The sequence below is a fragment of the Drosophila innubila genome (assembly GCF_004354385.1).
Source record: "Drosophila innubila isolate TH190305 chromosome 3R unlocalized genomic scaffold, UK_Dinn_1.0 2_E_3R, whole genome shotgun sequence".
Taxonomy (NCBI): domain Eukaryota; kingdom Metazoa; phylum Arthropoda; class Insecta; order Diptera; family Drosophilidae; genus Drosophila; species Drosophila innubila.
In genome coordinates, this window is record NW_022995380.1 from 18,139,701 (window position 1) to 18,164,451 (window position 24,751).

Genomic DNA, 24,751 nt, shown 5'->3' on the forward strand with positions numbered 1-24,751 from the left:
ATAAATTTAGGATTAAAGTTAAATAGTTTTAAGCTTGAAACTAGACTTAAGCTACATTTTGAATTAGTTTTCAAATATTACTGTTGCATTATATTCGATATATAGCTGGATTTTAAGGTGCCTAAGTGGTCAATTCAGCACAAAACGACAACGAATCGAATGCATTTCAAACGGTTTCATAGTTGTATAACGCTGGACTTTCAAATATTATCAGTTAAACCGCGCAGCGGATCTGGCAACGCCGACAGCATTTAAATAACAGCCGCTGCTGCGCTGCCACTGCCACTGCCACTCCTACGGCCGGCAGCCGGGGCCGTTTGCACAACGTTCGCTTCGTTTCAATATTGCTTTGGATTTGCTGCTGTTGCTGGTTGTTGGTTATTCGTTTTCTTTATATCACTGAAATGTTCACGCTGGCAACGCTGTAGACTTCGTGTACAGCTGGCAATGCTAGCAGCTAAAGTGTTGCCCCTTGCTACCCTGCCATTCCCTGTCGACCGACAAACTCGTTCAATTTCAATGCTTTTTACATAAGTGCTCGTCGTATGCTTGCCTTGGTGCGAGCAGAGCAGCTGTCGCTTTCTCTCCCTCTCTCTCTCCCACTCTCTCAGTCGGTTTTGTACGTACGTTCGTTCGTTCGTTTGTTCGTTCGCTCTCACTGCTGTTGTGTGTGTGTACAGTGTACACTGTACAGGGGTGCATTTACAAAATCTATCTGTGACTGTATGCGTGCGTATCTGTGTGTGTGTGCTTTGCCTGCTTGCTTGCTGCCTGCTGGCTGCTTCTTTAGCGTTGGCCAGTTTATTTGTGATTTTAGCATGGCAGACTGAGGTACACGTCGCTCCGCACTCGTGTCGAACGCAAACCGATACGACAAAAAATTCGACGTAAATTTCTGTCCCGTACTTGGAGTAGCGCGCGTAATTCAAAGTTATCACAACAACTAAAAGTAAAGTAAAAACAAATAATTCAAATAACATTTCACTTGCAATTGAGCAATTAAAAGTGTGTGCTAAATAAATAATTCTATTTATTAAAATTGGCAAAAGTTACGACAAATTTGAGATATTCCAAATTTTCGAAATAAATACCAAGTGATATAAAATTGAACATAAACATAGTTAAATATATTGTGCTAAAATGTCATCTGTTTATTGTAATGCGGTGGGCCAAACGGCTGGCTCCAGGCTCCATCCACTGGCTGACCTGTGAGTTACCGCTAGGGATATTATCTAGTGACTGAGATTCCATTAACGGTGGCAACAAAAACACCAACCAAAACCCCAGGTGCAACAACACTGCAACACTATTACTTTTTGTTATTTTCTCGCTTCGGCCATTGGCTATTTTGGTAAATTGGATAAACGCAGTGAACGCGCATCTTTCTCAACGGCCCAGCCGAAAATGTGCACAGAGGTGAGTTTCAATAGATCCGTGGATTCATAGTTCTATAGTTAACCATTCAGTATAGCTATCGTTTTAATCATAAATACATATGTGCCCCATTGGCCACTGCCAATTGGACCAAATATTTGGCGGGCTTCATAAATCACAGGGTTGTATCTGAAAGTACCTGCTCAGCAAGTGCTTAGGTAGTTCAAAGCAATAAGGGAGAGTACAATAGATCAAAAAGTTGCTACAGTTCAGCTAAACAACAAAGTAGTTTGTTTTGAAAAATATAACAAACACAAGAGTTTAGAGTTTAGGGAACCTTTAAAGTACAGCTTGATGTAACAGTGATCATCTTTAATTTCTGGCGACTATATTACGCGTTTTCCGTATTTAAAAAATTATATTTGTGGAGAATTTTACAGGCAAAAATTCACATTATTAATAATGGAAAGTATGTGTAAAATCGGGGAAAGAAAGTATAATTCTATATATAATATAATTATAATTTATATAATTTTTTTTTAAGATTTAAATTTATTTATATGTTGAACTAGAAGATCAATTCGTTAACGCAGTCATACATTTTAATAAATCTAACTTTATTATCTAAAATTTATCCCACAATTTAATTTAAATTTTAAGATTTATATATCTGATTTACTATAAGATAAATTCATATAATCAGTCATACATTTTAATTAATGTAACTTAATTATCTAAATTAATAATCTTAAAATCGAATTTTAAAAAATTTAAATATAAATACTATACTATTCCTATAAATCTACCTTTACTCAACTTTGGATAGACTTAGCTTTTGTAAGCTCAGGTGCTTTCGAGAACTATAGCAGCTTTATCAGCTATCAGTTCGGCATGAACTTGTCTCAAGTTCAGTCAATGTTGTTGTTACTGATAACAGATTGCGTACCCGGATTGCTTAACTAAGCAGAGTGCAGCTGACGTTTCTATTCCATTCATAAGCATATTTTTTGGTGAATCATTCAGGTGGCCTCCTGTCAGGTAGATTTCATAGATGCAACTACATGTATGTACGGATGTTTGTGTGTTTGGGTTGTTGCACCTTTTACTTAGAAATGCGCGTAAAGCTGACTGAAGCTTCAACATGTGGTTTCAATACGGAATTTACAATGCCGCCTACACTTATTGGCATCGCCTCTGTCTCTGCCTCTGTCGCTGCCTCTGTGCCGCTGCCTCTGTCTAGTGGTTGGTGCGTGGGTGGGTGGTTGGGTGGTTGACTGGGCTTTGGGTCTACCACGTTTCTATGAGCGTCTATCCATGCATATATGAACATATCTATGTGTGTTTATGTTTGTGGGTGGCATGACGAGGCACATGTGAATAGATTCCGACTCTGTTTATCTGTCTGTCTCTGTGTGTGTGTGTGTGTGAGAGAGTTAGGTGTTGTTGCATGCAGGATAATAGCGGGCACAGGCGCAACGCTTATCACCATGCAAGTACAACAACATTGCGCCTTCGTCATGTAAACAATGCATAAGTTGCACGTGCTCCCGCTGCCATCATGCAGCGCCATCTATTGGCACACATTTGCAGCCACACATAGCGCAACGCAATATGCTAAATAGCCGACGACGACGTCGCTGCTTCTGCCTCTGCCGCTGCTGTCGGCTAAGCTGGCGTCGCGTCGCGAAACGTCATTATCATCGTCATTGTCTAATGCAACAATTGTTGGTACGCCGCACGCAGACGCTGACGTCGCAGTAGCGTTGCCGGCGGCAGCAGACAGCTGACTTTTGGGCTGTTTAATTAATTACATACAAAACAGCAACACAACTCACTTAGCGCTCGCTCCCACAAAAAAAAGTAAATAAATAAATGAAGAGGAATAATAAGAAAAACAGCAGCAAAGTTTTGGTAGACGTCGCCGTCTACGTCAACGTCAACGTCGCTGCCCATTTAACGTTTTCTCTTTCGTTGGCAGCAGAAGTCGCGTGTTGTAAAACGCCAACGTAGACGTTGAAGTCGACGTCGACGTTAGTTTTGGATTAATTTCTACGTTCTGAAGCAGCAATCAAATTATTATTATTATAATTATTATTTATATATTGGATTTGTGCAATTGCTATAAAAAAAAGTATAACAAGTCGGTCAGCAAGTGTGTCATAAATTCGATTAACGAATGACAAAGCACTTTGGAACAATAACTTTGCATAGATACTACAGTATTGATTGTTTAAGAGAGACTTAAGTTGGAAAAATTCGATACAAAATTAAGCAGTAGAAAATCCCTAGAACAACTACAATTTAGAAATTTTATGGAAATACTTATCCGCTACCTTACGGAAGTAAGTATTTTTTAATGAAATATTATAGTTTTTAATAGAAATTCAAACCTACGTGTTTTCTGTGGAAACTATAAATCATAATAGTACGTAAAATAAAAATTGTAATGTAGTAAACTTTGGTGCAGAAATAAGAAAATATTTTAGTATCTATGCAAGTTTTATTGGATAAAATTTGCTACTAATTTTTTTAAAATGTTTAATCCAACTGCAATCTTGCAATGGAAATGCTTGAAAAAAAAAAGCAATTTAAGATTACAAGTAAGACTTAAACTACATACCTAAATATACAGTGCAGTAAAAAAGATTTAAAATTTTAATTATCAACAAAAGATAGATTTTATAATAATAATCGCCTACTATGTTGTTGTTCAAGTTTTCGTATCCTTAGGCAAGCATTAGCTTAACTTTACTTAATCGACACTTTAACTTAGTTATCAGTTTATTATTTATACTTTATCCATAGTGTACATTAAGTACGTATTTGTTAGTTTGCTTAAGGGAATTTCACTTTCGTCGTTTTTTGTATGCGAATGCGTGTGTGATGCGAGTCAGCAAAAGTGTGTTATCATTATTTTCCTTGTGCTTCTTTTTAATTGTTCTTTATGCATGTGTGTGTGTGTGAGTATTGTTATTGTTTTTGCTGTTGTTATTTCATATTAGGGTGGTGCAAATTCCGGCACGAGACTTAATTCACTTAATTGAGCAAGCAGCGACGGCAACTGCGACAGCGACGTCGACAGCAACGCTGACTGAGTTCTGAGAGCATCAAAGCGTCGCAGTCGCAGTCACTGTCGCTGTTAGTGCGGCACAAATAGTTCGAAGTTGGCGCCGGTCCGGTACGGCCCCAAAAACCCGGACCCGGCATCCGGAATTGGCCTCGGCTCTGGTAAATGCTTGGTCGGGTCGTGCCGTGCCTCCTCTGCTTGTTCTGCTCCTTGTTGTTGTTATTGGGCATTTGATTTCACTTTCAGATACATTAACACAAGTGCGCTGAATGCGCACGCCTTTTGAGTTATTGGTAGCAGAGTCCACACTACAAACAGAGAGGGAGGTAGGCAGAGGCCGAGGCAGCGGCAGAGGCAGTGGCAGCGGCAGAACAGCAGCCAGCCGTCTGTTCTGTGCCATTTTCTTTGCTCTTCGATTTTATGAATGAAAACGCGAAGGAAGGCGAAACGCGACTTGGTTGTTCGGTTTACTTTGCTTTGCTTTGCTTTGGTTTGGTTTGGTGTGTGCTTTACTTGCCTCGCTTGCAGTGCTTTATTTGCATGCATGTGGCAAGAGGCAGGACACACACACACACACAAACACACGCTCATGTATGTCTGCTGCTGCCATAAAAATGCCTTTGGGGGGCTCGACTTGCGACGCGTCGTCATTGTCCTCTCTCTTTGCATGTGTGTGTGTGTGTGTGTGTGCACGTATCTGTATCTGTGTGTATATCATTAATGGCAATATTATCCTTTGCGACCCATTTGGGATGCTTGCTGTCTTTATTATATTTTTTGTCTTTTTTTTAATTTGGCTTGCTCCTTAAACTTGTTGCTGCTCCGACGCGTCGGTCAAGTGCACCACTGAAAGCGAAATCCCCTCAATGATAAACTTTAAATAATGATAATAAAGTAAAGAAACGTTGAGAAAAGAATATGGCAAACAAGCGTTTAAGTAAGGGTTGTCCAGCTATCCTCTCCACCCGCCTCCCCCTTTTTGCTGTTGTCCTTCATTGGCGCGCGCCTAACGCTAAAAGTCTTCCTCTTGGCACAGCCTTGACGCAAAAATGTAAACAAAATGCCGCATGGCCATTTGGGTAACTGACACACACACAATCGCATACAGGTACAGATACAGATGCAAATACAGATACAAGACGAGTTAACAGTAGTTTGGGGCAACTTATCGCGCATGAGCAATCGACTAAAGTCACGACTTTGGATAGGAAGTAACGTGGTTACTTCGTCTTGCTTTGGACTTCCCCAAGATCGTTCAACTATGTGCATTTTCAAATAAATTGCTTATAATAATAGCATAATCATTAATTTCTAACACCTTCGATAGCGATCGACCTTAAGTCTAATCAAACATATACAATAATTATTCTAATTGTCCACTGATAACACTATCAGCAGGAACATACATATACTCGTATTACTACATAGAGTTCAAACACCTTTTCAACAATGCAGACCATAAAGACATGTTTCAGTTCTACCGAAATGCATTTCCACTTAAGGCAGACTCGTTCAGAATGATTAAAGGTATTTCCCAAGTCAAAACATTAAACCAGCTGTAATGAATTGAAGACATTGAAGAATTAAATGGTGTATTTTTTTAGTGTCTTCTAGTAACTGTATTTAATCTTTTAATTCAAAAAAAATTCTATTCTCATTATAACTTCTTATGTAGTAACTAAAGTAAATTTTCTTGCTTTATAAAATATCGGTGTTGTAAATTACAAATATTATTTATTCACTACATTTATACTTAATCTTTAAATGAGCTTATTACTCACATCAGTTACTTATTTCAATATAAATTTTATATCTTAACACTTGTAGTTCTCCTTAACTTGTTGTTCTCTTCAACTGTGTTACAAACATATCTATTAAAAAAAATTCCCAAAATTTTCCCAAGTCAGTAGTTAAGCCTCAACCTTGTATATCTTTGGTCCATCTGGAAACTGCATCTTCAGTTATCAAGTCAAACAGCTGGCACAATGACAATCTAAAGACATTGACCATCGTTGTTGTTGTTGCCTGTATTGGGTGTTTGTCTTATTCGCAGGTTCGCTCGCTTGACCGATTGACTGGGTCTCTGCTTAAAAGATTTACAAACTTGCAACGTGCCACATGCTTATATGGTGGATTTACTACGCGAGTACGAGTACTCGTATGTTTTGTGGCTAATGTATGCCCAAAGCGTACAAACAACAAACAGCTGTTTGTTGTTGTTGTTGCAGCCAGTGTGTTGCACAAAATCTTATCAATGAATGCGCATCACTTGCACTTGTTTGCGCTACCTAGAGCTGCTAACTGGGGGGATTCACCGGCCACGTAAATGATGCGGCGGCTGTTGCTGTTGTTGCTGTTGTTGGTGATGATGACGATGACGATGGCAACGATGACGTGACGCGCAATGCACTCGCAGATTCAGATACAAATACAACTGCAGCTGTAGATACAGATACGGATACATTTATGGCAGCACTGTGAGAGATGCACGCACACTATTAACATTATTAAATCGCTTGCCACAAATTTGCGGTTGCGTCACCTACTTAACACGCTGCCTGCCACTCGACTCGAATCGGACTTGGACTTGGACTCGCGAATCACTCTCTCTATGTCCGTGTGTGTGGCATGTGGCAAGTGGCAACTGTGCGCTAAAGGATAACCAAGCAGCAGCAACAACAACAACATCAATGTTGCTTAAAATTTCCATTAAGCTAAATTAAAGTTATCGTGCGGCGGCAGCGCAGTAACAACAAGACCAACATTCCCCCACTCCAACAGCCACCTCGTCCAAGCTGTCCAAGCTCTTCCATTTTCATTTCTCACCCTTCTTCCTTCGTGCCACGCTTCACAATCAACGACGAACCGTCTCCTGCTCTCCCCACGTACAATGTGCAATTCGAAAAGTGGTTTTCATGGCATCATGGCCCACAAGCTACAATCTACTACAACCTACCAAACCACCACCAACACCACACACCACCCAACCACCCACCCATCCACAGTCAGAGTCAGAGCCATAGACCGTGTTGTACTCGTACCATCCTGGCCATGGTAGGCTTTATTATGTCAGACCCCAACGAGAGGGCGAGAGCGCATTTCACCCAATTTCATTATATTTGCCAACGTTTTTAGCTTTTATACGTCATGGCATATTTCACCACACACCAGTGATGCCAGCAACTCGCCACAAAATCAGGACATGAAGAAAAACAAAAGTATAGAAGTTTTGTGTTAAGTGTTAATATATTACAGATATTTTTATTCGGAAAATATTTATATGTACATATATATTTGTACGGATTTAATTAATTTTGCTATTTTTATTACATTTGCAGTATTCGAAACACTATCGCTTTTGAATTCGATATCAGTATTGTTTCAATTAGATCATAACTACACAAATTCAAGTACAAAAAATTTGAAAAATTATTAAAATATTTAAAACTTAACCTAAAACGGGATAAATTTGCAAATAGGGGATGCTTTCAAATACTTATCAGGCTAAAGTAGTTTTAAAAAGGACAGATCTATCCGAAAAAAGCTGAATTGGCAACACACTCGCACTAGAATCCACCACCGAACCACCCTCGGTCGGTTGGTTTTTAGAGACGGGTTCGGGTTTGAGTGCAGGCATAAAAGCCGGTTCGACTTGCCTCGCTCGACGTCAGTGCGCAGGGTCGTCACACACACACACACACACACACACACATTCACATAGAAATGTGGGTGGTTTGGGTGGTGGCATAGGTGGTTTTTGGCTGCCAGTGCTGCCAACCCATTATATTATAAGGAATATAATATTATTATAATGTCAGGCATAAAGTACGAGAACGAGAGGCAGGATACTACTACATATACATGTAGGAGTCACTAGGAGGAGTGGCAAGCCCGTGGGTGTACGTACACACACGTACATACATACATACAGTGTGTACGAGTGTGTTATATGTGCGAAATAAGGTTATTTTATAAACAGTTCAGAGTGTTTGGGGACGGTTTGTCTATCTCTCTTTCACACACACTCGCTCTCTCTCTCTCTCTCTCTCTCTCTTCGGGTGTGTGTGGGTGGCGGTAGTAAGCGTTGTCATAGTCATGGCTGGGCGCGCTCCTAGTGGGCGGTTATGGTTAAAGCGACAGCAATGGTCTGCATATTTGTTGTTGTTGTTGTGTTGTGCTTTACTTTATTGAATGTGGACTCTAACGTTGGATACTCGGCACTCCGTCTGAAGCTATGCCATAGTACCGTTAAACCAATGGGCAACGTCACGTTGACGATGACACGACAGCACACGGACACGGAATCGGAAAGGAAAAGGGGAAAGACACAAACGAGCAGCAGAATTATTGAGGATCAATGTGAGGAGTTTGAATTAACAGGATTAACATAGATCTGGCATTATTAAATCAATCTGCATTGCAATTTATTTAAAAAAATCCCTGAACGTAAGGTTTAAGTTTATACAGAAATATACTATTATAATTTCTTAATTGTTTTCCAATTCTCTTTAATTTTTTAAGTCGCTTGAAGTGTTTCATAAAAAAAATTCCCAATATAGATAGATATTAATTATTAATATATTCCGAAAACGAGCAAATTTTTTAGTTCTACAAATACAGATCTTATAGCTCAAACTGATCATAGTTGTAGTGCAAATGCAGATGATTTAACATAACCTTAATAGAGTTGTGGGATCTATGGACCGCATCGTATTTAGTTAGTTTCGCTCATTCAAAAAGACTTGAATTTACGCGCGCTGCTCGCTCGGCTCGGCTCTGCTCCTCAATATTCCACCACAAGAGGCTGGCAACCTTTGGCAATTCAGCGAGCATGCGAGGCCAGCATATGATTACGAATGCCAATGTGAATGTGAATGTGATTGCGAGTGCGAATACACGTACATCAAGAGTACCCGTACTTCAAGCTCACCACGAGGCGAGGAATAAAATACGGCAAGCATTCACAGCAAAGTCACCCTCTAATAAAAGTCTGACCAACCGTTTTTGCCATTCTAAGCGAAATGCACTAGAAAACGTCGCTTGCTTCTTCTTCACCTTTTTCTTCCTTTTGCGCTTTAAAGTGTTTTCGAAACCTAAAAGCAGCAGCAGCAACAACAACAACGACAATTTGAAACAAAAATCGGAACGCAACACTGCCAAGTCAGTCGTTGTCGTTGCCGCCATCATTTATTTTTTTTGTTCGTTGTCGTTGTTGTTGCCTCTTTTTCTGCTACGTACTACAAAATTAAACTCGAGTCTCGGAACGAACGTTCGTTCGCTCGTTTGAACGGGCAACGTTGCGATATTACGTCCCTCGCTATCAACGGCAACAGCAAAAGCAACAACAACGACAACGACAGCAATATACACTCACATACACATACATACATACCTATTCACAGGCAGCAGCAGCAGCGTTGTGTTGTTGTTGTTCCATCATCATTATTTACCAGCAGTAGAAACAGCAGCGTCGCTGTCGCTGCTTTGTTGTTTTTACCCTCGCTCACTCACTTACACACACACACTCACACGAGCGCTCTGCTTCTTCTTCTGCTACTCAGCCATCTCGCCTCTTGCTCTCTTTCTCTCCGCAACGACCCTCACTTTATTTTTAACTGTGCGACTGTACTCGCTCGTTCGCTCTCGTTGTATGCGTCTGTGTGTGTGTGTGTGTGTGTATTTTTATATGGCATTCTCTCTCATTCCACACTGACGCCGAGTCAGCATTGCGCGGCCTGGCTGCGATGTGGAAATTGTGTGTGGAGCGACATCAACGTTGTCTTTGTTTTTGTTGTTATTGCTGTCGCTGTCGCTGCTGCTGCTCATGATGTTGTTGTTGGCTGACTGGCCTGGCTGTATATTTCAGTGTGTACATACGTATGTACATACATGCATACATATATACAGACATTTTTTCCATCGTATTTTGTTGTTGTAAATTTGTGTTTACTAAGCGGGCTGCGGCGCAGCTTGGTGAACGTTCGTACGTACGTACGCCTTGATAGCTTTGACTGTTGCCGTTGTTGTTGTTGCTGTTGTCGTTTGTGGCACGGCCGCGTTTCATAGCCGCTGTGCAATTTGCGCAGTGTACGAAAACGACGATGACGATTGTTAACGGCAATTGTCGTTGTTGCTTTTTTGTTCTCCTCGATTTCGATTCATTTGTGCTTTTTGGCCAGCCCTGGTTCACAACGATTAGCGCACTTGCTGCTGTCCGATGATGTTGATTCGACTCTGTCTTATCAGTTGCTCGTGATAAGCGACAACAGCAGCAACAACAACAACGGCAAACAGCCGTTACCTTTTGTTCCGCGAATAAATTTGCATTTACTGAAATATTGATGCTGATCATTGATCAATGCGCATAATTACTCAGCTATCAGTCAGTCAGTCAGTCAGTGGGTGAGACTTGTCAAAGAGTCCTCAGTGCTATGGGAACCGTTATATCAGTGACGTAAGGTTGTTGAAGATAAGAGTTGTCTATGGAAAGGATAGTACTTGAAGGTTAACAGATAAAGTTATAACATGGGAAAATGTGAAATAGAGGTAAATACTAGAAGATACACTGGGACTCCGTATTAAATATTGAAAATTCCCCCTTTAAAAATTTAGTTTTCTATTTTCAATATTGTTTCTTACAGAAATATTGTGACTGGTGCCTTAAATTCGAAGAATAATCATACTTGAAGTAACTAATAAATGAATGAATCGAATTCCACTTATTTTACAAAAGTTAAAATTCTTTATATTTTTCCATTTATAACCTTCCTGGTTATATTTCTCAGTTTTCAACTTAATCATCCAAATAAAGGTTTTTTTTCTCATGCACTTTAATCATTTTCTTATTAGCCGCCTTACAGGTTGATTTCTAATGCATTTTTCTCCCGTTTTTATATTGATACATCGAACGTTGTACCCAAATCTCAGCCAGAGTGTCAGTTAGTTGCAGTTGTGATCGATCGATCGCACAGGTAGCAAGAACTCAGACCGATTGGGAAGCCGAGAAAAGGTCGAATCCACAGCGTGCCTAATGCGTTGCATCCCTTTTTAGGATTAGGGCTGTCGACCCTAGGTAGGATGTTACCTTAGAATGCTACGGATTACAGATTTTCGAGTGTTCGGCTCAGTTTACAAGAGTGGCAGGCAGTGTCCTTGTCCAGGAACTCGGTCTAACAGCTGATGCTGATTACAATTTCCGGCGTGCTTTTCTTTTGTTCAGGAGAATATGCAAAAGTCAGAAAAAAGAGCAAAATTATAAATAAGGCACAAACGTTGACGGTTCATTGACCAAAAGTCATGACTGGGTCACAATTCTTAACTGTACGTGTGTGTGTGAGTGTCACATTCATATATGCGGGGTACATTGTAACCCGTAACCCGTAAATCCCCATGCCCAACATCCCCATTCCGTCCATCAGCTGTGCCTTGCAAATTTTCAATGTCACCAAATGCGCGACGCCAACTTCTCTGCTGGCGTCGCTGCTTATAAATCTTCGACACGGCACAGCAAAAAAAAGGAAAGAAAATAAAGCAAAAAAAAAAAAGTCAAAAAACCCCCCTCATTGTCCCCTTGCAACACAGATTCCGAAACCGAAACCAAAACCACCAAAGTGGCCGCATTGAAAATTGCTCTAAATTCGCCAAAAACAGCTGATTTTGTTATGTGCGACGCTTCCTGCAGTGGCAGCAGCAGCAGCAGCAGCAACAACAACGACGACGACGACAACTCCACCGTGTGGCATCAACATCGGACTCTCTCAGTCGTGTGGCGCACTTCGTGCGGCAACATCAAATGGCCCCGACGCAAAATATGCGCATATAATAAAACTACCCAATATCCCCGTCCTATTGAGTCGTCCAGTTGCCAAAGCGGCGTATTAACCTTGCAACAGCCCAGCCCCAACATCATTATCGACATCATCATCATCATTATCATTTTCATCATGATGACTGTGACTGTTTTCGTATTTAGGCTAGATTCATACATGCAAAACCAAAGCAAGAAAAACTAAATAAACCCTTTCCTTTCCCACAACGTCATGTGCCGCTATAAGCAAATAACTGCGTACTGTCTCTCTACCTCCCTTTCTCTCTCTCTCTCTTTCTCTTATTGTTTGTTGTGGGTGTACATTGAAGTTTTCACCCAGCACCAAAGCCAACAACCAGCATGGGAAACAACAACCACTGACAATCGTCGCACATATCAGCGCCGTCATCTTTAACGCTACGCCCTCGCCAGCTTGCTTGCCTTCCACCATCCACTATCCACAACACAACATCCACCATCCAACATCCATCGAGACCATCTCTGAGACCGTCTTCAATTCAATTCATTTTTATTATGATGAGCTGAGTCGCCGTCGAGTTGAACTCCAGTCTCGGTCTCGAAAACTTGAAGCTGGTTTTTATTATGTTGCTGTTGCTGTTGCTGCTTCTTCTTCCACATCGTCTTCGTCGCTCTTTTTTATGTTTATAAAGTTTCTTCTTCCTCTTTGCGCTTTGTATATTTAAATTGCTTGTGAGATCGTCGACTTAGACTCGGGCTCGGACTCGGACTCGAACTCAAAGCCAGAGTCAGAGTTACAGCCAGAGACCGAACCGTCGCAAGAGTTGGCCCGCAGTTTTGCTTTTGTCGAAAGCTGAAACTTGGGTTTTTTTTTATTATTATTATTGTTGTTTCGTATTCGTATTCGTATTCGCTGCTATCACACGTTGTTTCAGCTGAAGAATTCAAAGTGGCCAGAGACCGAGCTGAGCTCTAGAGCCGGGCCCAGACCCCATGAACAGGCAGTCAGTCGAGCCAGCGAGCGACCGACCGACTTTAATGCTGAAGTCGACTTTTGAGCGGTGCCAAGCGAGGCCGGCACAGTGGTAGCAAATCTATTTGCAATCAATTATAAAAATATACATATTTCGAATTATTATAATATACGAAAAACATTTTCTATATAGAACTAACTTAAGTTCGATAAAAATATTATATTCAGTATTAAAGAAAAATAAATTATTACTGCAAAAATGCTGTACAAAGTTTGGAAAAGGTAGAATAAATATTAGATAAATTGTATACAATGTATATTTAAAGTATTTTGTGTGCTACACTTTTCTTTCAAAATAAGTCTTTAAAATCAAGCATTTGCATCACAAAATAACAAATTGTTCTTTATTGTTATTTAATTTACTTGAAAATCTTTATAATTAAAATCTACAATAGTACAACTCAAAGGTGTATTATTATTATATTTAATTTACATTGAAATGTTAATAATTCGAATCATATAATTGCTTTGTAAATTGAATTTATGCTCTTGCCCCACTGTGCAGCAAAGCGGACGTCGCGACGTTTCAACTGTTGGCCTGGCTCTAAAACTCTGGGGCTCTCGGCTTGGCTTTGGCTTTCGGGCAAACATTTCGTGTTGTTGCTGTTGCTGTTGTTGATATTGTCGTTGTTGTAGCTGTTGTTGCTGTTGTTGTTGTTGTTGTTGACGATGACTGGCTCTCAGGTTGGTTGCTTGGTCGGTCGGTCGTTCAATTCGTTCGTTCGTTCGTTGTGTGTTGGCTCATAACCTGAAACTTGAATATTGTGGAATTTGAGGTAGCGACGATGTTGCTGCTGTCGTCGTTGTCGTTGCTGCTGTCGCTTGCTGCTGCAACAGCAACAACTGCAACGCTGCGTGCGAGCTTTCGAGTCTCAGGCAAAGTCTCAGCCCGTCAATTTGGAGCCAGTCGCCATCGCCATCGCCAACTGAAACGAGTTGCTGGCGAAGCGTAAAAAAAAAGCGACGGACTGGCTTTTGTGTCGCTGTTGTAGTTGTTGTTGCTTGAACTGACTGTTGCTGTTGGTGTGGCAATAAAATTCAGCTGCCAAACAGTCGCAGTCGCAATCTCAGTGAACGCAGCTCAAAAATCATGTTGCTCTCGTAGCAGCTTTGAAGATGACTTTCGGCTGTTGATTGTTGGCCAGCCGTTGTTGTTGTTGTTGTTACTGTTACTGTTGTTGCCTATAATGATAGCAACACTTTTTAGCTCACACAACGAACAACGAACAACAAACGGCAACAACAATTTCACCGCACGCTGTTGTAACTTCAACTTTTTGTTGTTCAACGCAAAATTAGCGTAGAAAGTTATATTTGTTGTTGTTGTAGCTGTTGTCATTGTTGGGCTTTGATTTCCGTTTGCAAGCTTTTGCAGCTGAGCTTTTTATTGTAGCTGCATCAGCATTTTCAGCACCTTCCCCCTCATCACACGCGGCGTATGCGCAATGCGCTTTTAAAAGCATTCCACACACGCCGCGTATGAGCAATGCGCAATGTGCGATGAATTCTCGAGCGTTCAAGATAAGCGCCAATGACTCACACACACACATGCAAGCAAACACATATTACGCTAAGGGGCTGTGAATAACCAACGATTAATCGATCAGTAAAGCTTTTTATATTCAACACTGTTGATTTACATCGATCTTTTCTGAGTTGTGAGTTAAGCACCATCATCAAAATATGTATTACAACATTTTCTGCTAAGTTTCCTGTTAAAGTAAAGAAAACTTTGTATTATACTAATTATTTTAATGTTAAATCTAGGCAAATTAGTTGCTAATGCCACATTTCAAAGTGAATAATTATATTAGTTATAGGTTGAATTTATTTAAAGTCGACTTGGATAGAGAATGTTATTATAATTAGTAGCAATAGTTTTTGATTTAAAATATATCGATTGTTTGATTTGAAAGATTATGTTGAGAATTGTTTGCAACCCTAGACTCAACTGTCGATCGCATTGGTTGCTTGTAGGGCTTGCCTTATAAAGTGCCACAGTTGCTGCAAGATTTTAGTCATATGAGTCTAGACTCTAGTCTCAACCAACCATCCAGCCATTCATTTATCCATCCATCCATCCATCCAGCCCCTATGCCGAAAAGTATCCGAAATACAGCTGCAGATACAGCAGCGAACGAGGGATGAAATACGACGATGACGATGACGATGACGCTGAGTTCCAAGTCAAAGGCAAAGGCAACAGCAAATGTGCAAAGGGCTGGAGTCGAGCACAGACAGTAGACGGCAGACAGCAGACAGTAGACAGCAGGCAAACAGGCAGACGAGGGATTGGGAGGGCTGGAAAAAAGGGCAAGGAAAATGTGAAACACATGCGACGACCTCGATGACGATAACAAAACAACAACAACAACAGCGACAACGACAACTACAACGAAAAAAAAAACATGAAATAGAAAAAAAAAAAGAAATGCAAACGAAAACGAAACGAAACGAAAACTCACCCCGACGATGGCTCATGTTGTATGAGTACTCGTATTATTCAAGTATTCGAGTATTTGAACATTCGTATTCCCCCTTCTGAATGCAGAAATATGCGAGCATATGGCAACCCTTATAAGCTATGACAAAGGCTCGTCAGGAGTTGCACACACACACACACACACAGAGTTCACATCTGTGATGTTCAACACGGAGCTGACAGAATTAACTTAAGAGGGGTGGCAACACTGTTACTAAAGCTAAAACAGCTATTAGGAATCTAATGTTGGTGGAAAAAATATATAAATGGATGGAGAAAATTAAAAAAGATCATGTGTGGCAACCCTATTTGATTACTTTGATCCATTGCATGAATTTAAAAAATGTTTTTGAAATACAGCGACTTTTTGACTTTAGCGAGAGCAATACTGATATTTTGAAAACTCTATATAGACAACAAAGATTTTGAAAAGATCGCGTCTGTTCTGATAAATATAGCAGTTGGCATTATTAGTGTCTACAAATATCTAATGAACTATCCATATATACAAGACATTGCAAGATTTTTACAAGTATATTTTGAAGTTGATATTGAAGTTAGAATTTCGATATTCTATTGTTAATATCAGTTCTAGCTAGTAGTATTAGAATCTCCATCTTTATTTCTTTATATGATTTTACGAAATTTACTTTGAAATTCGAAAAAGCAACGCTTTCCGAATCGTTTCATTGGAACGTAGTGAAATGGATCATTTGGCATTGTTCATTTGCATTTCATTCCAAAAATCATGTAAACGCGCTGTTCCCCCCAAAAATATAGTTTTTATTTTTGAGAAAACTCGCCAAAGACTCGTAAATGGCGGAAGTGATGAACGCAATGCGAAGACGCTGGCGAAGATGAGTTGAAAGAGGCAGCAGAAGACGAAGACGAAGACGGAGACGATTGAAGGCAGCCCCAGTGGCTGAGAGTCCCACGCTCATGTTCAACGCTGATGCCTCTGACCCTGCACCACCATCACCATCACCGCCACCGCTTTCCCCACTCCCCCCCCTTGTGTCAGCCAATGCTCCTGCCTCTGTCTCTCCATCTGCCGCTGTCTCTGTTTCGGTTGCTGCCTCTTGTTTGTGTGTTTTATTTTAAGAAGATTTCGAGCAGCGACGCTGCTGCTGCTGCTGTTGTTGCTGCTGATGAGCAACGCCAGCCAGTTGGCGGTGAGGGTGGATGCCTCACTGAGTGTGGCTCTCCATTAGCAGCGATGGTTGTGTTGCCGCCTGACTTCCATTTTCTTGATAAGTTTCTTCTTTCGTTTTTATTTTATTTTTTTTTTTTTTGTCTTTCTCATTTTGTATTCTGTGCCCTTTGTCGTTGTCCTGACTCCGGCACGTAGACAGGCGCCTGACATTGGCTGGATTGTTGGGTGGGTGTTGGGTTTTTGGGTGGTTAAGTGGGTGGTTTACTCATTGGCTGCTGCTCCTTTGTGCGAAGCGGTGCACAATTTATGAGACAACAGTCAAACGTACTCATTGCAACAACTGCGAATGGGGTATATTGGCTTGCAACTGGGTAAAACTGCTGATTAAGTGAAAGTAACTCAAAGATACTTTATTTGAGACCTATGGTTTATGCACTTTTAGTGATTTATTCATTTATTTGTTTAGCTTTAATTGTAGAAATTTATTTAGGCATAAAAACAGATAAAAATCATTATTAAAATTTAAAAATTTAAGTTAAAGTTTATTAAAAAATTCAAAAATCATATTGATATATGTGTAAGCAGAGCTTTAAGCTCAGCTAAGCTGCAATAATCAGTTTTAGTTTACTTTAAAGGGTATCTCTTAGGCATAGAAAACAGATAAAAATCATTATTCAGCGTTAAAATAAAATTAAAATTTAAAAATTTACGCTAAAAGTAAATTTAAAAATGCAAAAATAACATTGATATATGTGTAGGCAGAGCTTTAAGCTCAGCTAAGCTGCAGTTATCAGTTGTAGTTTACTTTAAAAGGTATCTCTTAGGCATAGAAAACAGATAAAAATCATTATTCAGCGTTAAAATAAAATTAAAATTTAAAAATTTACGTTAAAAGTTTATTTAAAAATTCAAAAATCATATTGATATATGTGTAAGCAGAGCTTTAAGCTCAGCTAAGCTGCAGTAATCAGTTGTAGTATACTTTAAAGGGTATTTCTTAGTCATTCATGCGATATTACTCAAGTTTGTTATTTTATTTGGCGCCAATTTCTAATGAAGACTTTTCTCCATCGCTTTGCAGGTGAATTCAGCAATGGGTCTTCAAGCAACAGCCGCTACCAAGCGGAAGCATGAGCTGACCTTTGATAGCAAGGATGCCAACACCACCTACACGGGCAACTGTGCGCCGCCTCCGGTGAAGGCCAGCAAATGGGCCATTAACAACAACAACTACCTGGAATCGCTCGAGGAGCAGCAGCAGCAACAGCAAAAGACAACGGAGCAACAGCAACAGCAACAGCAAATCGAGTCCAACAACAACAATGTGGAGACAGTGAAGACAGCTCATAGTATTATTAGCAACGGTGATGAAGTTACTACTGGAAATGGCAATGGCAATGGAAATGTAAGTTTAAGTGGAAGTGGCAGCTGTAAGAGTCCAGCGGAGGTGCCACTGCCACCAACAGCGAGTGCCGCAATACCCGAGGACAGCATTGCCAAATTGGAGGTGGTTGCTGCGGTGCCCTGTGAGCCATGGTCAACGGCAGCATCGCCAGTGGCAGCGGTGGCCAGCAACACGGAGCCAGTGGATTGCATCTCCAAGTTGCAGGCGGTCGCAGTGCCCAGTGATCCTTGGGGCAGCATTGCCACACGCTCGACGCTGGCAACAACATTGCTGAGTGCCGATGAGCTGGATGATGATGATGATGATTTCGAGGATGATTACGAGGAGGAGGAGAGCATTATACCCACCTATTGTCCCATGCGTTATCATCCATTTGCCCAGCAACAGCAGCAGCAACAGCAGCAACAGCAACAACAGCAGCAGCAGCAACAACAACAGCAGCAACAAGCCGCCGCTGCTGCAGCCGCCGCCGCGCAGCAACAGCGCAGTTACGCCCCCGGCTATGGCAGCCGACCCGCCTACTACTCGGAGCCGTTTCCGCAGCAGAATTGCTCCCGCACCGGCAGCCCGCAGCACATGACGCCGCGAGGATTCGCACCGCCGCAATGGACAAACACAACGGGAGCAGCGGGTGCGCCTGGCGGAGCGGCAAACGGAGCAGCGGCCACGCCCAGTGCTGCCCAACAACAGCAGCAGCAGCAACAACAGCAGCAGCAATTCTATGAGAATGGCGGTGGCGTTGTCTATGCGCAGTCGGCGCCACAGCAGACGATACGTTGTGCGGAGAATGGCAAGTCGTATCTGGATCTGGGCTGCAGCAGTGCGGCCACCACAACGCCAGCGAGTGCCCTGCCCACCAGCAATGTGAGTCCCGCAGCCGCCCCCTTTGTGCCGCTGCCCGGACTGCACGGATTGCCGCTGAAGCGCTGCTGTGATGGACGCGGCGGTTGGTGCAGCGCCAATCGCAGCTGCTACAAGGATACGCGTCTGAAGATCCGCAATCTGTCCATGTTCAAGTTGTCGCGCTTTCGTCAGGTGTCGGAGCAATCGTTGTACCGCTCGGTGCTCATCTGCAACACGCTGAAGCGCATCGATCGCGAGATTGAAGCGGAGGCCAAGGAGCTGCATCAGGCGGCGCAGCAGCATCATCAGCAGGCAGCCGCCGCAGCAGCTGCTGCTGCCGCACAGGCAGCACAATATCATCCAGCCTATCAGCAACAGCAACAACAGCAGCAGCAACAGCAACAGCAGCAACAACAGCAACAACAATCCCCGCCAGCGCCGTTGCATCATGGACAACAGGAGTATGCGCCGGTTTTGAACTGTGCCCGCTTGGCCAACATGGATCATTATCAGCAATTGTCGCAGGCGCCCAGCTTCCAGCCACAGGTGGCGCCACCACTGGGCTATCATGAGCGTTTGGATGCGCCACCGCCCGCCTATAGAGCCGCTGCTGCAGCAGCGAGCGCCGCAGCAGCAGCAGCAGTTGGTGGTGCGCCAACTGGTTTCCAGCCACTTGCAATAACGTCGCCCTCAACGAGCAGCAACTGTGATACGTCCGCGAGCACAACGACACTGCATCCCTACGATCACTATCCGTTTCGGGAGTCGCAATCGGGACGTGCCACGCCCTTTCCCACCTGCCAGACGACACCAATTGCCGCCGCAGCAACAGCAACGGGAGCAGCGGCAGCATCAACAGCAGCAGCAGCAGCAACAACAGTTGCTAGTGCCGCAAGCACGCCCGTCAGCAACTCATCAGCAGTTGCCACCAGCGCCAGTGACAACAGCAACAGCAGCAACAACAGCAATAGCAATAGCAATAGCAGCAACAGCAGCAGCAACAACAACAATTCCTCCTCTTCGAGCGTGGTCAGCGCCTGTGATTCAAGTGATTCGGGCTATGCGGATGATGATTCCACACGCTCCATCAACTGGAGTTCGGTGCTGAGCTTGAGCTCACAATCCGCACTGGATCCGCTGAATAACAATGATCTATTCAGCATATTGCCCGCTGCTGCCACGCCCACCGCCGTGCCCGTTTGCATAGCGAGCAGCAGTGTTGCCGGCTCCACATTGGCCTTCAGTGGCAGCTTCACCACCGTGCAGACGAGCGGCAGTCAAAATAGCTCCTCCGTCTCATCCTCCGCATGCAGTTCCTCCAGTTCCTCCAGCTCCTCGTATTCCTACTCCTCCGGCTCGAGTTGCTCATCGTCGTCGACAACAGCAACATTCACCACATTGTCAACGATTTCATCGGCAACACACTCGCTGACATCGTCGTATGTGAGCAGCATCAGTTCCAATGTCTCGGCGGGTGCAAATACATGGGAATATGGATTTCTCGATATGGAATTCGGACTGGGATCCGAGTTTACCGAACTAGTGCCCAGCTGCAAGCTGAGCTCCGACGAGCTCTTCAAGAGCGGACTCAGCGGTCCCGTTGCCAGCTCCAGGTTGCATGACAATGAGCTCGAACAGCCCGCTCACATCATGGTTGGCAGTTAGTATCAAAAGTTGTAAGCGAGCCGACGACGCGTCTGACGCCAACGGTTGCCGCCGGGCATTGCGTGCGGGTCACGCGCCGCCAGGTGGCGCCACATAGCAATTCCCAAGCAGTATTCAATTTGTAATTGTTGTAACATAATTTCGAATTATGCTCAGGTTGTGAAACGTGCACCCGCCCCCCTCCCCCACTTGATCACTACCCCCAATACACCTCAAGCAACCCCCACCAGGGGGCGCCACACACGATAAAGAATTAAACAAGCAAAACAAATTGCAATTGTATTGAAATGAAATGAGAAGAAACTAAGAGGAGAAAATGATAAAAGTATATGACAAATGAAAACTATTAGCAAATTTTTAAGTGTAAATATTGTAAAATGTAAATCTAATGAATGCAGAACAACTTCTAGCACATAAGTTTGAAAAGCAAAAAACAAAAGCATATAAACAATTATATATATAGTATATACATTTAAAAAAAAGGATAAATGATAAATGTATCTTTATTAGCGCGTATGACATGTAACTTTAGCTTTGTTAGTTGCAATTGTTGCAGTTTTTCGATTTAACACACACACATATTCATATAGAAACAATCAACAACAACAACAACAAAACAAGTTCAATTATGCAGAAAAAACTTAACTACAATTTGTAATTGAAGCAAACAACAAAAACAACAAAACCAAAAGCAATTGGAGAAACAAAACAAACAAAATCGAAAAACGTTTACTATATTGTAGCAATAAGTATTATTATTTATATACAAAGAAAAAAAAAAGGATAAATGAGAGAACAACTTAAAACAAAGTTTTACAAAAAAAAATTTAAAAAATAACAAAAAAATATTTGAAAAAAAAAACACAAAAATTCAAGCAAATATAAAGAATTTGTTTAAAAAAATTACATATGTATTTTATTAATAGTTTTGGCGGGCTTGTTTTATCTTTTATATCAAGGAGACACACTTGGCTTAAACACCTTTTAGCTAACGCTGCAGCTGTTGCAAATTTAGCTGTTTTTTAGATAGTTCTGTCAATTTTCAAGTTTCCTTTGTTTAATTGGAAAAATTGCTATTAGCCGAAAATCTTGGTATTTTAAATATATTTTCAGCTTTCTTTTGCTATTATTAACAATATTCCCAAATGTGTGCCGGATGGAAGCAGCTAAATTTCTTTAAAAAGTTAACAGCAATGGTGTGGAAATACTGTTTTGGCCCAATAGGCCCAGCAAAATTTCCCGATCTGGCAGCATGCACCACTTTGGGTATGATGACAAAAATGGTAACTTAAAATTTGTGCACCTTTTTTTTTTGACAATTTGTTAATTTTCAAGCTAGAACTTTTTAAATTTTGCAGAATTTTTATTTGCATTTTTTCGATTTCTTAATATTTATTTTAGAATTAAATTTGCCTCTCCTCTTGAGGTGACAAACTTCAAAATTTTATTAAAACGTTCACATTTATTTTTATCAAATTTCGAATTTTCAATTTGCTTCAAACTATTAATTATTTGCAGAGCTATTGTATTTTGCAATTTGCATTACCTAAGATTTAAATTCAGAAATTTCTTTTAATTTCTATCTGCTCATACGGTATTTACACGGCATGGCAGCCTTGGCTCGCGGAATGAAGCCCATTTATTAATAACGAATACTTTGGTTCTTGTCCAAATAAAGCGTAGGTTTGAGTCTGGCTTTATGAATGATAATAAGCGCCATCTACCGTATCGTTGAAGCGCCATCTATTTTTCATAGTCGTCGCACAGCTAGCAAAGTGGTATGGCTTAAAACTTAACTGAGCGAAATATTCGATTTTCGAAGTTTATCACGGGTTGGCACACTTTGTAAAATGGGTCAAAACTTGGATTTCGCGAAACATCCATATTTAACAGAATTGCTTTAAGCAAGGTAAAAGTGTATGAAAATGTTAAATAACATTAACAGTCTAGTAAAATTAGCTTCAGATTAGCATGAACAGAGTCAGCTGCTTGCGATTATGTTAAACTCAAAGTGCACTGTTAGAGGTTGAGCTGGCATGCCGAAATACCACTTCCCTTAAGTTGGCAGCTCTGTCACCTGTTGAACACCTGTTATTAGTTTATCGTATTCTTTGGTCGCGTGCGGGTGTGTCGCGGCCGTCGATTTAAATTGCGTCGGCGGCATTGTTTATAAAATCTGTTCAACATTAAGCGTCGCGTGTGTTTGTGTTAAACTTCTTACGCTAGTTGTTTGTATGTATCGAAATGCCGCTAATTCTAAATTGCAGCTAATTAAATAATCATGAATATTGAGAACATACAATGCTAAAGTCGTGTAAAAGCAAAGGTAAAAGGCAAAAAACAAATATAAGAAAAAGAAGTAGACAAGTGGAAGTTCTCCAGCGGTAAATGTAGCATTAGCAGCAGCGCAGCAGGCGGCGGCGTAGGCTGTAAAAATAGTTGTTTGTCTGGTTTTTGTTGTTGTTTGTTTGTTTGTACAATGTACATGAGGCTGCGTATCTGTGTGTATTTGTTTGATGGTGTGCGTGTGTGAAGCAACATTTTAATTGTAGACTAAAACAGTTCAATTACACACAATTGCATATAAATAATTTGATTTGAATTGCATTTACTATTGGGTGCGTAATTAAATTTTTCAGTTGCAAATGCAATTGAACTCAATAAACAACAAATAAATACACTCAAACAGAAATTACAAATGTATACACACACACACACACATACACATTGCTTTGGGCGATCGCAACACAAGCAACAATTACAATAAACGGTCAGCATGTGGTCAGAAGGAGAAGATGGGGAGAGACATATACATATAGGAGCATAAATGGCGTAATCGTAATCTTTTTGCCCTCTTTTTAATGATTTAATTAAAAGCGCAAATTGCAGTCCAGAAATTCAATTTAGCTGATGTGTGGGTGCTGATGCCGATTGAGACGGCGACGTTGACAGAGACAGCGACTTTGACTATGACAGCGACGTTGACATTGAGGTAGCAGAGGCCGTCGCGTCGCTGCCAACGCCGCTGCCGCTGCATACGTGCGTCGCGTGCCTTTATTATTTGTTATTTTTTTTATAATTGTTTTTGGTTTTGGCGCGTCGCGATTCGACACATGAAAAATTTACTTTTTCATTTAAGCTTTATTAATTTAATAAAAAATTAAATAAATAAATTGATGATATTATAGCGCGTTATATTCGTTGTTCTGGTTGTTGTTGTTGTGCACAAGTGCAAATATGAATGAATGATTTAATTGTTGAAATATTTTGTGGTTGCCTATATGCGCGAATGAAAGAGAGAGATAGAGAGTGTGTGTTTTGCCTTCAGTCAATGTACAACGTATAACGGTAGTTTATTGCAGCAAAAGAAACAGCTAAACGAATGTAGGGAGAGAGGCGCACAAAGAGAGCAAACGAGAGCGAGCGTCACCTTTTCCCCCAACGAAACAATAACAATTACACCGACGCCGGCATTGGCACAACAGCAAAAACAGCAAAACAACAATAAATACAAAAGCAACAAAAAAACAAGAGAAAAAAGCGCAATAACGCAGCGGCCACATTCCAAGCGACAGAGGCCCCCAAAGCTCAGGTCACCCATCCAGCAGCTATCGCACTCGCACTCACAGTCGCACTCGCACTCACACAGCTGCAGCATCAGTGGGTAAGTCAACTACATCAACGTCAATTTTCTGCTGCCACGTCTTGCTCTTATGAGTTATTTACTTCTCTTCAGTTTGTCGTCTACGTCGCCGTCTTCGTCTCCTTCTTCGTCTCCTTCTTCTTCTTACTGTTGTTGTTTCTGTTACGTTACGAATGCCAGGCCATGTGAAAAGATTTTTGCGTAGAAATTACATGTACATACATACATACGAGTATTGTTTCATTTTCACATCTTTCTGATGTTTGCATGTCGTATCATTTTTAAATACCCTGTGAAATC

The 24,751-nt window shown here is 41.4% G+C and overlaps 1 protein-coding gene and 1 long non-coding RNA gene across 2 annotated transcripts; both read left to right on the forward strand.

The window, feature by feature from the left end:
- The first annotated feature begins 1,052 nt into the window (after positions 1–1,052).
- Positions 1,053–21,479, forward strand: LOC117790811 (AF4/FMR2 family member lilli). The gene is made up of 2 exons (XM_034630398.1): positions 1,053–1,416; positions 17,977–21,479. The coding sequence occupies exons 1-2, from the start codon at positions 1,405–1,407 to the stop codon at positions 20,806–20,808; spliced, it is 2,844 nt and encodes a 947-aa protein (XP_034486289.1). The 5' UTR covers positions 1,053–1,404; the 3' UTR covers positions 20,809–21,479.
- Positions 21,480–22,908: 1,429 nt separating this feature from the next.
- LOC117790857 lies at positions 22,909–24,299 on the forward strand. The gene is made up of 2 exons (XR_004618003.1): positions 22,909–23,134; positions 24,171–24,299. It is a non-coding gene; the product is annotated as an uncharacterized LOC117790857 (long non-coding RNA).
- Positions 24,300–24,751: the final 452 nt, after the last annotated feature.